At 32.0% G+C, this 14900-nt stretch overlaps 1 protein-coding gene across 2 annotated transcripts; it reads left to right on the top strand.

Annotated features, from left to right (window-relative positions):
• The first annotated feature begins 1514 nt into the window (after positions 1-1514).
• LOC100263993 (protein BONZAI 3) lies at positions 1515-11988 on the top strand. 2 transcript variants are annotated; one of them, XM_019224765.2, is made up of 16 exons: positions 1515-1873; positions 3646-3693; positions 5069-5217; positions 5335-5383; positions 7149-7205; positions 7637-7816; positions 7918-8052; positions 8371-8432; positions 8567-8666; positions 8756-8870; positions 8959-9035; positions 9571-9708; positions 10595-10759; positions 10918-11031; positions 11178-11274; positions 11599-11988. In XM_019224765.2, the coding sequence occupies exons 1-16, from the start codon at positions 1709-1711 to the stop codon at positions 11733-11735; spliced, it is 1788 nt and encodes a 595-aa protein (XP_019080310.1). In that variant the 5' UTR covers positions 1515-1708; the 3' UTR covers positions 11736-11988. The 2 variants fall into 2 exon arrangements, with proteins under 2 accessions (XP_019080310.1, XP_019080311.1); XM_019224766.2 differs by having other exon boundaries at positions 1516-1873; positions 11602-11988.
• The last annotated feature ends 2912 nt before the right edge of the window (positions 11989-14900 follow it).

Below are 14900 nucleotides of genomic sequence, written 5' to 3'. Positions count from 1 at the left end.
AAATATTTTAAAATAATTTTGAAAAAATAAAAAATAAAGAAAAAGAGAGGGCCCGTGAATAACGGCAAAGAGACTAACATGGAGACCATAAAATAGTCCAGGTCCGTGATATTTGTAGTATGATATAAGCTTCTTGACATCAGCAGTGCAATTTTCTTCCGAATCTTGGTTAATTTTCTATCCCGCCAAACAGGTTCTTTGTCAGATTCTTCTTGCATCATTTCATGGTGATGATCAGGAAGATGAAGAAACTGTGGAAATGAAATTAAAAGACTTAGCAGAGGACTTGGAAATTAATATGACTTTAGGTCTAGTTTGCATATATTTTCAAATAAAAAATAAGAATACTAATAATTTTTATATTAAAAAGGCTTATTTATTTTTTTAAACTATACTTTTTAAAATTTATTTAAATATTCTTTATGTTTTGTATTTTTTAAAATTTTTAAAAAATTCTCCTATCTCTTATGTCCTTCCTATGCAAATATTCAAATAATGGTAAAAGGTTCATAGGGATTATTGGTTAAGGATTTAAGATTTTTGATAAGAGTACGGTAGTTTTAAAAAATAATTATTAAATTATCATAATAAAAAAATAATTTCAAATATATTATAGTTTTTATCAAATAAAAAAGAAAAAAAAAATATATATATTAAATTATCTCTTTAAAATACGATTTATATCATTTTTAAAAAATTATATAAAAAAAATCATCTTTTCAAGATAAGATTTCTAAAATTCCCTTCTATAGATCCTAAAAAGAGAAGATTTCTTAAAAGGAAATGTAAAAAAAATAAAAAATAAAAAAAATAAAAAAAAAAAGGGAAAAAAGAAGTGAGAAATCACAACCTAATAAGAAGTCTTTGTGCAACAGGAACAACTCGATTCTCACAAGCACGGGAATCCTCCATCCACCACCAGGTTCTGTCCAATTACATATTTTGCTTCATCAGCTATCACTTTCTTCAGACTTCGTCTCCTTCTCACTTTTTATTTTTTTTAAGAAAATCGTTTCTTTAAGACACGATTTTCCCTTATTATTTCAAAAAATCATTTTTTAAAGGGACAATTTTAACCTGTACATCTTTTAAAAACTGTATATTAGAAATATGAATTTTTTTTATATAATTTTTAAAAATAATATAAATTGTCTTTTAAATAGATAATTTTTATTTATTTATTTATTTTTTAAATTCCTCATTATTCTTATATGGCAAAAACTACATAGGTTTGAAATTATTTTTCTACAAGGATAGTTTAGGTATTATTTTTTAAAACTTTCGTATTCTAGTCAAAAACCCCTAGCGGATTCAAACATGCAGGCGGCGAAAAAAACTAAAACAGTGGCAAAGCTGCCAACGTCTCGGCTGAGCCTAGCTGACGGTTGACCATAGAATTCTTCAGCCCCATGTCTAACGGAGCCTTCTCTTTTATTCCTTATAAAAATCAAGAAGAACAAACATAATTGAATTTTCCTCATACTGATTCCTGAAAGTTCCCCCTTTTCCCCGCGTAATTCTCGTTGAACATTCTGGAGAACCAGAGAGAAAGGAACTGGGCATTATATATATATATATATATATACATGCAAATGTCATTTATGCATGCGAATGAACTGTCTTTGCCTTCTGTTACACGTATAAGAGTAATCGTAGGAGTTGAAATCCTAGAGAGAGAAGAAATCCCAGGGTTGTTTTAGAGAGAAAGATGGGAGGGTGTTTTTCAGATGTGAGAGGAGGGAAACAGGCTGTAGGAGTGGGGCTGACGGGGCCCAGTCTACCTCCCATGCCCACCAGCGACGTTGCCCACAACGATGCTGTTGACCACTTCTTTCGAGCTCGAGGCATTCAACCACTATTCACGCAGCTCGAGGTGGTGCCGCCGTACACTTTGTTGTTTTTTCCTCTAACCAAACGCTATTTCTCATTTTCTTTTCGATTTTGAATGTTTTTTTTTTCAGCCACACATTGGGTCGAACACTAACTTTTGCGATTTTATTCTATTTTCTGGGTTGTTTTATTCCATTTTGCAAATTTTCGCTGTGCATTATCTTTGCTTCTTTTCTTTTCCTCGTATTATTTTTAAAACTTTTCTTTTCATTACATATACGAATCCCTAATGTTGTGTTTGGTTGCTGAGAAAGTGGAGTAAGGAAATCGTTGTCAATTGAAATCTTCTATTCCTATTTCTTGGCAATGGCAACCAAAATGGATTGCAATGTCAATACGAGGACACGATCAACCGATTTGCCCTGGAAATTGTTATTACTATTATCATTAGGAATTGGCCAAAAAAATCTTCATCGTTATTTTTATAATTGTAATTGCAAATGTTTTCTCAAGTGAAAACAGAGCTTTTAAAATATTCTGTGAAGAATATCTCTCATGAAATAATCCATAATTTTCTGAGATCAATTTCACGAAGAATTATGAAAATTATGTTTTTTTTTTGTTGTATACTGGAGAGTGAGGTTTCTTTTTAATGCTTCCTGGATGGTAACATTTGTATCCCACTGTTTTGATGTCCATGAGTGGAGCTTGATAATTGAAGTGTATGAGGTCTGCAGGGCAATTTTTGAGTTGTATTTGGGATTGCTGATGCAGAAGCATACATTCTCTATAGGGTATGGTAATATTATTAGATTTAAAAATACTAAAAGAATGGTGAATATAAACTGATAAATTTGGTTATCTACAAAGGGTTGTTGGTTGGTTGTGCCAAGAAAATTCATCTTTTTGGATATCTCTCAAATCGGTGCAATTTTTGCCTGTTGCCTGATATTTTAATATTGTACTTCTGCCCGCCATTGCATGACATTCTAATTTTCCATCTCATCCTCACTAAAAGACTGCTCAGAAAGTTGCTCCCCTTTTAGAAATATGGAAAGATTCCCCTATTCTAGATGTGTATTTGACTTTTGAGCATCGACAAACTTTTTATTTTCATCTAAATGTGTGCAAATGTGATAATGACTTGATGTTTGATTATCTAAGGAATCATAGGTGAAAAAGTGTATTTTTTTTGTGGCTTCTGTTCATATCCTGGACCACTAGATACTTATCTGTTATATTCTGTGGGCATTGTCTGAAGTTGTACTAGGTTTTGTTCACTTTAAGCACTTTCAAATCAGGGAAGAACTGGCCAGAAAATTGCATTTCCATACTGATCATCCATTTATCACCTGCTCTGATGGTCCCTGAGTGTCTGAATATGAGGTTGACCATTTTCTCAAATGTTCAGTGTTAATGCTGTGAAAATCAGGTTGAACACTAAAAACAAGATGTTGCAACGTAATATTTTAAAGAAGAGAGGTTTTCCCCTTCATACTCAGTATAATTCAATATCTGAAATGCCCTTTTAGAATGGGCAGGTGATCTTTGCATTCTATGATCCCCAAGGGAGATATATTTTGCAGACCTTGGATCCATCTCTTTTCAAAATAAAGGTTAGAAATGTACCCACCTCCAAGAGTAAGAAGACCACCTGAAAATGGAAGATTCAACATTTAACTTTAACCATAGGCAGTAGTGATTCTAGAAACATGGATGGGTCTGTTGTTCAGAATGTGTCGATTCCTCTTTATTGTCTGGCTGTTTGATTTTGTTCCTCAAATTATACTAATATCTTTTCATTGATTTCTGCAGCTATCTTTATCTGGTTCCAATTTACGTGATCGTGACATCATCTCTAAGGCATGTATTTTCACATGTGTTTTCATAGTGCAATATTCTTTTGTTGTCTTATTGGGCCTACCTTCCTTTGTTGTATTAAATGTCAGTTTGTTTGTGGTAGTTCGATTTTTGTTTTTCCTCTTTATTTTTGAATGCTTTGAAAGACTTCGGCTACTATTTCTTGCTTCTTGCTGTTCATTTGTCCACGTGGATATGGAATTCTTACCTGGGTGTCCCATTGTGTGTGAAAACTTATTAAAAATACTAAGAGAGTAATTATGTAGAATAAAAGGACAAGAAATCTTGCTACAGGGAAACCTAGAAAAGAATGCAACCAAAAACATGTAGCTGTAGGTGATGGTGGGGAAAAATCTGGGCTTCATTAGTGCTGGAGTGCATGTGATTTATAACACATTATGCATAGTATATACTGCATGAGGAGGAAATCTATAGGAAGAGAAGTGGTCTCTATAAAAATTTCCTTTCAAAAAAAAATAAAATTCCAATAAACAAAAAGCATTATTTCAAAAAGCAAGCTTTCTGGCTGAAAATCCATTCAGAAAATCTGTATTTAAGCAAATATAAGATGAATTTTCATCAGGAACTAACGAAACACTTTATGATTTGTTCTATAGTCCTATTTGTTACTTGACTGTGATGAATTGTTATCAAGAGCAATAGCATAACATTCATTACAGAAGAGGGACTTCCCCTTCTCCTGCCACTCCCTCTGAAATATGGCCTCGTTGCCTGGGCTAGAATTTGAGAACCCTACAAACTCGATCAAAATATCCCCTAGACTCTGATTAATTTATTTCCTATTTGGTACTTGCACTATATAATAAAGTTTTTACCATGAATTATGAATCCCACCATTCATGGGAACTAATCCTAAGATTGGAAGGATCATGGGTAATGTGTATGTACATAACGTGCTGAACCACATACCATCTATCTACCTTAAAATTTAATTTATCCTACCATGTAAGTGTTCTTGCATACACAATTTTTGATATTTTGTATCTCAGCATAAAGCTGTAATATGAGTGTTAGGCATTTGTATGACAATATAACCAAATAAGTAGCAGCAGTGGTCTAAAGAAACAAGTCAAAGACTCAAAACCTACTGCTCTTCGTAAGGCATTTATATGCCTACATTATCTTTCACTTATTTCATGTGTCAAAATTTTTTACTGTTGGAGTGGCATGCCCCTTGCATATTATGTAGAGTTGATCTGTGATACCTGGACTTGTTCTATCAAAGTGCTGGCAATGCTTTTAATTTTAGTAGACTCTGTATGGTAAATATTTCTATGACATGTTCTCGTATATGGTGCTGAGGCTTGTCATGTTATGGTTTAAACTGAAAAAGTTCCTTTTCCCCCTTGTATTGCAGAGCGATCCTATGGTGGTAGCATATACTAAGAAAAGAGATGGAACACTTGAGGAACTTGGGCGCACAGAAGTAATAATGAACAGCTTAGATCCAGCTTGGATTGAAAAAATTACTGTTGCCTATCATTTTGAGATTGTTCAGCCATTGATGTAAGCATGCTATATATCAGTGTACATTTCTGCATTATGTAGATTTATTCTGTTCACTACTAGACCTCTCTTTAGCGTAATCGGTTCAATCATGTGTTTTCTCATTTGTGTTTCCAGATTTCATGTGTATGATGTTGATACAAAATATTACAATTTACCTGTGAAGGTAATTTGACATCTGCTTCTTAGTTCCTCTATAATATTAATCTGACTTCAATAAACTGTACTTTTGATGGGATTTGTTCAATATCTGCCTGTCAATAATTTGATGGACAAATAACAAAATTTTGTGGAGATTAAGATTTGCATAAATAAATGGATTCATTTAGATATACCATGGTGATCATATCACTACAAATTCCTTAATACAACATGTTTCTGTTTTCTATGTTTTGGATGTTCATTTTGGGTCAACTAGGGAAAAAGGGAGTTCTGGACATTGATTTTAGAGTTTCTAATGAAAAATAAATGATAAGGTGGTTAGGTCTCTCTACTTCATACTCTTTTTGAGGATGGCAAATGGTTTTTTTCACGTTCTAAAATATCAATCAATTTATCAAAGTACAACAATTTTCTGTTTTAATTTAATATATATGCAAATATTTGAGAATGCTAAGCATTCAATAACAGTGAAAAACCTAAGCACTTGCTTTTGTTGCCTAGCCTCCCACTTTATCTTGATGATTAATCTGATTGGTGGTGGGGCATATGAAAAAACAATTTTCTTTTACTTATATGCGTGCAAACCTGGAAGTTAGATAGCCACAAATTTATTATTAGGATTGGTGAAATAAAAAGAATGCTAGTAGCTCATGATTCAAATTTCTCACATGACATTTAAGTTGATCCGCTCTTTTAAATTTCACTTGGTTTTACACTTTCCTCGTTTATTCATGGTTTCAGCATTGTAAGAAAATGTAGCAGATCTTCATCTTTTTAGATCTATGATATGATTAATATTCACCTCAAATATTCTCAACAAGTCGAGATTTCTCAAAATTTTCAGTATTTTTTTTTTTTTTGGATTACTGAGGAATCTTCCATGGCCAAGCCTTTAGGACTCTCCATGGGGACCCAAACCTCGGGTGTTGATTGCCTCGCAATAACCAGTACCGGGTAAATTCAGGGTATCATCAGTGGCAGGATTTGAACCTAGGACCATGTGCCGCTTACTAGGACCACACTTCCTAGTGTTCGCCTTGATCAACTAGGCTATTTTGGCGGGTCTCAAAATTTTCAGAAATTGATACTGTTTTTAATTTCTTCATATTCCAATGCAAACGAAAGTAGTGCAATCTAAATATCTTACCATGAAAATTCATCCTTAATATGCAAGTCCTTATGAGGACAACATTTTTATTCCCTCTCTATTTGCAATGTGCCTAGGTGTAATGTTCCTGAACAATTTGCATTGGCCATATTTATTTTGTGCATTGCCTTCACGAAGGAAAATGCTTTTTGTCCCTTCTATATTTTTATTTTTTCAGCCTAAATTATGACCTTTGATTACAAAATTTAAATAGTGAGTTCCGAGAGTCAAATGATAATTCATGATATACTTCTCAAAATAAATCTAATTTATTTAATATTTCATCTGAGAAACATAGGCTTGTAGCCATACATCATAAGTTTGTAGAAGAATTTTTCAAAGAACATCTTAAGGAAGATATTTTATTCATGTGCTTTAGGTAAATTATTTATTTTTGGCACATTTAAGGAAGAGATTTTATTCATGTGCTTTAAGCAAATTATTTAATTTTTGGCAGTTTGTATATATATATATATATATGGTTACCAATTTTCAAGATTGAAATCATTGTTTCTTTTCCATGAATAAGTTTAGGGTTAAACTTTTACATTCAGATTTATACTTCAAAGTCTTTCAGAAGGTGAATTTCAGAGTTCAACTTTATTACTTTGTGACCTTGCAGACACTGAAGTTGAATGATCAAGAATTCCTTGGAGAAGGCAGTTGTGTTCTGTCAGAGGTAACTTGCCTTGGTTTGTCACAAACTTAATGATGCTGCACAATCCTGCATGTTTCCTGTGTTCACAATAGCAATAAAGTTTATTAGAAATTACATAGCCAGTATATTATGCAATGTTCCTGTGAGGTTTTTTGAGTAGCAGAAAAGCTATTTGGCTGTTTCTATGATGTTTCAAGTGAAAATTTTCAATTTTCTGCATAAAAATGGCTTTTGAAAGTAGCCGTCCATCTCTAGAAAGAGCACTTTTCTTTATACAGTTGTAGTGTTGTCTGATTTTAAAGCTTGTGCAGTAGTGATTGTGTAACACATGGCAAGACATGCAAAAATGTAGTCATATGTATTAGGAAGTCTATGGGACATTATTCATTACAAATATGTGGTTATTATTGAACTTACACTTCATTGTATGTGTTTTGCTTAACTCATGGCAGATAGTGACTAAACAAGGCCAGAGCTTAACCCTAGATCTTCATAACAGAAATGGGAACAGGGGTTTGAAAAACCTAGGGAAACTCACTGTCCATGCAGAGGAAACAGTTGCTTCAAGGAATGCTATTGAGGTTATATTCCATTGTTCACACTTGGACAACAAGGACTTGTTCTCTAAAAGTGTATGTACTTAGAACCCTGACTTAGAGCATTTTGTTACTTATTGGTGTATTGATTTGTGTTTGGGTCTTAAATTTTTCACATCTTTTTTTTTCTTTATTAGGACCCTTTTTTAAGAATATCTAGGATTGTTGAAAATGGAGGTTCTGTTCCAATTTGCAAGACAGAAGTGGTTGATAACAACTTGAATCCAATCTGGAGGCCTTTATGTCTAACAATGCAGCAATTTGTTAGCAAGGCAAGTTTTTCACCTTCTTACAATTCTAGTTAGATGGTGGTCTATGGTAAAACTAAATGTAGATATTTGTGATTACTCTGGAAGAAAAGAGATACAAGTAATTTGTGAGCTACCTGAGTACAGTGTCTTTCAGTTCACAAAAATTGTGTTATTGTTTACTACATTACTTAAGGAACCATTGAGTGCTTTGGTTATTTCATATTTCTTTACTAAGATAGTGGGTGTCAAATCCACATTTTTTGGAACCAATTCGATGTCTTGGTGGGACTACCCCAGCCTACAGGTTACTAAACTTTCTGTTTCTCATTTGCTTTGCAGGATAACCCATTAGTTATCGAGTGCTTTGATTTCAATACTAGTGGGAATCATGTGCTGATCGGGTAGTTAATGAATCTATTTCTCTTATTAGTTTTTTATTATCATCCTTTCAGTTTTTTATCCTTTGGTTTACCAAATTTTATGTCATCATCCTTTGTTTCCTGAGATATGTCAACTTTGAAAATTCCTTTATCAGTAAACTTCAGAAATCAGTGGCAGACCTGGAAAAACTTCATAAACAAAAAACTGGTGCCAGTTTCATCCTACCCGCTTCTGCTCAGCATGGTCATGAGAAGGTATTTGTTTGATACTTGGAAAAGGAACCACATATTGCATTAGTTGATGATTTTTAACCCCTACATCTCTTATAACTATTAATGTATAGGTTTTGAAGGGCCAGCTATTTGTTGATCAATTTTGTGAGAAGCAGCTATACAGTTTTATTGATTATGTTTCTAGTGGATTTGAATTTAATTTTATGGTTGCTGTTGATTTTACTGGTAAATACTCTTCAGCTTTGCAGGATTGCTATCTTTTTGCTTTTTTGTAATTTTTCTGTTTCATGAGCGGCCATTTTATTTTGTCCAGCTTCAAATGGAAATCCTCGAACTCCAGATTCTTTGCACTACATTGATCCTTCTGGCAGGTTCAATGCTTACCAACAGGTAAGGCTTCCCATCTACCATTAGTGCTCAATTGAAGATGCTCATTTAAATTGTGTTCCCACTATCCAGTGGTTTACTGGGGGAGATCTATTGATGGAAAAAGATTATTTGGTTTTTTGATACCAACCTATGGATATGATTGAGGAGTGTGGTAGATTTTATGACCAACTTAACTTCGTTAGGGTTTTAGCCTAACACCAGCCTTGTATACATTGTTGATCCACCATTATCTAATAGCTTAAATTTTTGGGACAACTTGGTAGCTTAACATAGCATCAACTTGGTTATCATGAGGTGGTGAGTTGAAACCATGCAGCATCTGTATTTCCCCTATTTACAGATCCCATGTGCAAGCCAAAAGAAGGATGTTTGGGAGGAGGGGTTTAACCTAACATTGGCTTAGCATAAGCCTCTCACAAAATAAATCAATCTTGTACACTAAATTCCATGTTTATAGCTTGAATGTTAGCTCACAAAATAAATCAATCTTATTCATGTAGTGGGTAATATAATTTCTTGACTGAATTCCTTTCAGGCTATAATGGAGGTCGGAGAGGTCATACAATTTTATGATTCTGATAGGCGCTTTCCTGCGTGGGGATTTGGGGGAAGGACAATTGATGGTACCGTATCACATTGTTTTAACTTGAATGGAAGTGCAAGGGGCGTTGAGGTAAGAAGACTCAGGGTTTTTCCAATTTGTCTTCTACACAACTACCAATAAAGAAGATATATTACATTTGTCTCTGCAATTTATCATAATGAAAACCTTGATTTTCTTCCAAGTTGTGAAAGTGCAAATTCTTGTTAATTCAAGGAAATGGATTTAACTCCATATTCATCACCTTACTCTTTTTGCTAGATTTTAGTATTAGTAAATTTTGTTAACTCAATGAAAATAATCTGTTCTATTGAAGACTTGACTTCATTATTAAAGACAGAAAAAATGGATATCAATTGAAATGTCTACAACTAAGATCCTTTAAAATGGATTATATTGTTCTGATTATTTGCAATTAGATTTTGATTTTTGTGTTTTGGACTGAATTCCATGTCATGTCATGTGTAGACAAAACATTTTTAGTTGTATTTGCCCATAAAACTAACACTTAAAACCCTAGAATAAACAACATTTTTTTTTTTTTTGCGGAGTTTGCCTCTTTGGTTTGTTATGTTTGCTCTTCAATTAAAAATAACCCTCTATATTCTTTGGTGAAATGAGAGAGTTTAACTAGTCTATGGAAGAGCTGTCTTGATATGCTCAAAATCATCTAGTGCTTCATTGCATTTACTAATGATGCTTGTTCCAACAGGGCAGGGGAAAAAAAGAGAGAAATAGTGTAACCTATCAAGCAAAGACACATGTTTGTTTGAATTGTTCGTAGTTGTTATGATTGTAGCATCCCAAATATTGTTTTAGATGAGCTACACTGTAGTTGTAGCATAGTGCTCGTTGTACTGGATTGCCTATTGATGCCTCCTGCCTGGACTATGTTCTGATCTATGAAGGACCTCATAATAGGCCATTAGAACACTATTAAATTTCTATTATTTCACAGGTTGAAGGGGTCCAAGGGATCATGGCTGCCTATGCAAGTGCACTGAACCATGTTGCTCTAGCAGGACCGACTTTATTTGGACAAGTGATCAACAATGCAGCTGAAATCGCTAGCCAGTCCCTCTCCTATAACAGCCGCAAATATTTTGTTTTGCTTATCATAACGGTAGAGAGAAGAATGACTTCTAATTGCATTTATTTTTATTTTATTCTACTTCTTTGTAGAGAAAATCTAACTTCAAAGTTGCATTTATCTTTGTATTCTTTTTTCCTTTTTCTTTTCTTATTTTTTTTGGGGACTCAAATCATTTATCATCTTTTTAGGATGGAGTACTTACAGATCTCCAAGAAACAAAAGATGCTTTGGTCAGGGCATCTGATTTGCCCTTATCAATTCTGATAGTTGGAGTGGGAGGAGCAGATTTTAAACAAATGGAGGTGTACCCTTGTTTTCATAATTTAGCATTCAATACTTCAGTTAATTTATGCTTTTGTGGCATTTCAGTACTTAATGCTTTAATGGGTACTATGGGTTTCATGTCTCAACAATGTTTGAATGTGTTCTGATTCTTATTTTTTGGCAGATCCTTGATGCTGATAACGGTTGTCGGTTAGAGAGTTCTACAGGACGTGTAGCAACTCGAGATATTGTACAGTTTGTTCCCATGAGGGAAGTGCGTGGTGAGTACATATTTTTCATTAGCTTGTCCAGCATAGGTGTTGAAAAACTTGAGTTTTCAGCTCAAACTCCAATCTCACATCATCCTGTTAGAGGCTAATAGACGTCCTTGAATAGGTCGGAAAGTCCAGAGTTTGAGCAGTTTGCATATAACTTGTTTTTGTACATACCATTCTATTTTCTTCTCTCTTGAATCCTGGGTCTATAAATTTGAAATATTTATTTCCCTTTTATATCCCATAGACAAGAAAGATGTACTTTTTCTTGGCAAATCAATTTGAAAGTGGTTTTCCTTAAAGAGTAATTTCTTATCTTAAATCTTGAAGCAGGTGGGCAAACTTCCGTAGTCCAAGCTCTATTAGAAGAGCTACCTGGGCAGTTCCTGACTTACATGAGAAGCAGAGATATTAAGCCCGGTGCAGTCAACATAGCTCAAACATCTACTTCCCATGCCACCATCTAGTAAGGGTTGTCTCCCATTCATCACTCCAGAGTTCCAAGGAATTGTAAATACCGAAACTAGGTTGACAATATACATGCTGTCTATAGGAAGCACAGATGATTGACATACCCCAAAGGGAAAAGGTTAGATTACTTAGTCTATACTGGGTACAATCTGTTTTCAAGAATGATGAATTGGCCCAATTGTAGTAACAATTGATAGCATTGGAATGCACTGATTTGATTACAAATATTGAGAGTTTCATCAGTGTGTATCATGCATGCCAATTGACCTTTAAGCTTATATTTTTAGGTAGCAAGCCAATGATGTATTTCATGCCAATTTTCCCTTGAACATGTCACCGTTTTATTCTTGCATCCCAATGGATATGGGTTAGCATGTGAAGTGTTTTCCATGAAGGATCAACAAGCTAGCGCATTATAACTTTGTTTTTGTGTACAATATTTAGATGGTTATAATTTAAAAAAAAAATGCAAGACGCATTGATCTTCTACCCACTTTACTTCAACCATTAATATATAATAAGTTTGGAATTCCTAAATTCAATAATATAGGAGCCGGATTGATCATATGATTGAAAAACAGTTTTTCATTTTTACAAATAAAAAACTATTTTAAAAATTTTTTAAGACTATTTGACTATTGTTTTTTGGAAATAGTTTTTAAAAACAAAGTAAAATAGAGAATAATTTAAAAAAATAAAAATAAAATTTTTTTTTACTAGTCTTTAAAAACAAAAGGAAAATGTAGAATTTTTTTTTAAAAGTATAAAAAAATAAATAAAATTGAACATAATATCATTTTCCTTACTCTCTTCACGATTTAATATGGATATCGAAAATCTTAAAATATGATATTCCTTAAAATTATATATACTTTTTAATTTTTTTAACTGATTTAAAATTTTATATTAAGAATAAACTTCAAATCCAATTGTACTTGATACATAAATTTTATTAATTTTAAACTAAAAAACCCATCTAATTAATACTAAAAAGTCATGGAACTAATAAAATTAGTTAGTCACATCCCACAATTTATTTTAGATGTTTGGGTTTGTTTCTTTTATATATATATATATATATATATATATATATATATATATATATATATAATATTTTTACAAATTTTTTTATTAGGAAAATGAATTCCAAATTAAACAAATTTAATGTCTTAGTTTAGAATGATTTATTGTCTCTTTTCTATATAGAATAATTATTTTCTATTTTTTTTACTAGAAAAGTGAACTTCAAATTAATCAAAACTTGATGTGTTAGATTCCTTAATAAGTTTAATAATTTTTAAATATAATTTAAAACTTAAATAGTGAAACAATTAATATTAGAAATTTATAAACAAAAAAATTGGTCTAGAATGATTTTAGTATTTCATTTTTACATAAAATCATTATTTTTTTTATATTTTTTATTCACTAGGCAAATGAACTTCAAATTAGACAAAACTCAACGTGTTGGATTCATTAACAAGTATAGTATTTTTTTAAAGTAATTTAAAACTAAAATAGTGAACCAATTATTACCAAAAATTTATAAACATAAATTGGTCAAGAAAGACTTTATTAATTGTTTATCTTCTACATAAAATCATTATTTTGCAATTTTTTTTACTAGGCAAATAAACTTCAAATTAAACAAAACTTAATGTGGTTGGATTTATTAACAAGTCTAATAATTTTAAAAAATAATTTAAAACTCAAATAATAATTCAATTAATACTATACATTTATAGACAAAAATTGGTATAACTCTATTATTTCTCTTCTATATAACATCATTATTATTATTTTTTTAACCAAATAGATAGGTTCTAAATTAAACAAGAGTTGAATTTGTTAATAAGCTTATTAATTTTTAAAAATAATTTGAAATTCAAACAATAAACTATTAACACTAAAAATTTTTGGATACAAATTGATTTATAATAGCTTTATTATTTTTTTTTGTACATAATTATATTATTATAAATTTTCTTACTATAAAAATAAATTTCAAATCAAATGACATTTGTATTGAATTTATTAATGAATTTAACGATTTTTGCAGATAATTTGGAACTCAAAAAATAGATCTAATCATTAAAAAAAAATAATAGATTAAAATTAATATATTATGAGTTATGAATTGAAAAACCATATATAATTAATTATAAATTAAATAAAAATATTTTAGAATATTATAATGTAATTTAGTATTGAATGTGCACATAAAATAAAAAACTTGACTCAATTTACAAATTAAAAAGTTAAACTTTATTCATTATTTATTTTAATAAAATATTATTATTTGAAATTATTATTATTCTTTTAACGGAAAAAAATTAAGAAGATGTTAATATTCTTATATTTCTAACATATAATAAAATAATTTTTTTATTTTATAATAGTGTCCATCTGCAAGTGCGTCAAGCAACAGGCTTGAGGTTTTAAGGATTTTCACCAGGCCAACTACTCTATCTCCTGCTTGCTCCAATGAATCGATGTTATCAAACAAATCCAAACCCATGCCATATTTCAACGAGTCATCCAATGAAATATCGCCATCGCCCAGCAAACCACAGAATAAGAGCAATGACTTGACTTCAACACTTATCAAACGTTTGTAGCTCCATTCCAGACATGAAGACACGTTTTTATTCACTCCTCTGATGTTTGGTGGTGCAGATGCTCTCAATTCTTCCAAGGCATTCTTCCATACAGTCAAGTTCCCACCTTTTAATGCCTTTGCAATTGTTACAATCGCAATTGGTAGACCCTCACATTCTTCCACTACCTTCATTGCTATGGGGCGCAGTTCAAGATTCTTCTCCAAGGAACCACCTATTGTCATGTTAAATAAACTCCAAGCTTCTTCTTCTGTTAATTGTTGAATTCGAAAACATTTTTCTGCGTCCATATCGTTATTTAATATGTGTAGATCTCTAGACGTCAAAGCTACTTTGCATTCTGTCTGATCGTCTTTACAAGGAATTCCAACTTCCTTCAAACCAACTTCCTCCCAAATGTCGTCTAAGATAATAAGGTCTTCACCTCCTTCAGTCTCGTCTTCAGCTCAACTGCTCTTGTGGATTCATCCTTCCTCTTAAATTCCAAGCCTAACATGTCTGCAATTTGTTGTTGAATTTTAGCAATTCCTTGTTGATGTTTTT

This window comes from Vitis vinifera, chromosome 14 (assembly GCF_030704535.1).
Source record: "Vitis vinifera cultivar Pinot Noir 40024 chromosome 14, ASM3070453v1".
Taxonomy (NCBI): domain Eukaryota; kingdom Viridiplantae; phylum Streptophyta; class Magnoliopsida; order Vitales; family Vitaceae; genus Vitis; species Vitis vinifera.
This window is presented reverse-complemented; position numbering and strand designations above follow the sequence as displayed.

Bases quoted from the DNA above. Each gene is read 5' to 3' on its own strand.
- LOC100263993 (XM_019224765.2), top strand. From the start codon at position 1,709: ATGGGAGGGTGTTTTTCAGATGTGAGAGGAGGGAAACAGGCTGTAGGA. The intron at 10,760-10,917 runs GTAGAGAGAAGA...TCATCTTTTTAG, and splicing joins TTGTTTTGCTTATCATAACG to GATGGAGTACTTACAGATCT. The intron at 11,275-11,598 runs GTGAGTACATAT...TAAATCTTGAAG, and splicing joins TCCCATGAGGGAAGTGCGTG to CAGGTGGGCAAACTTCCGTA.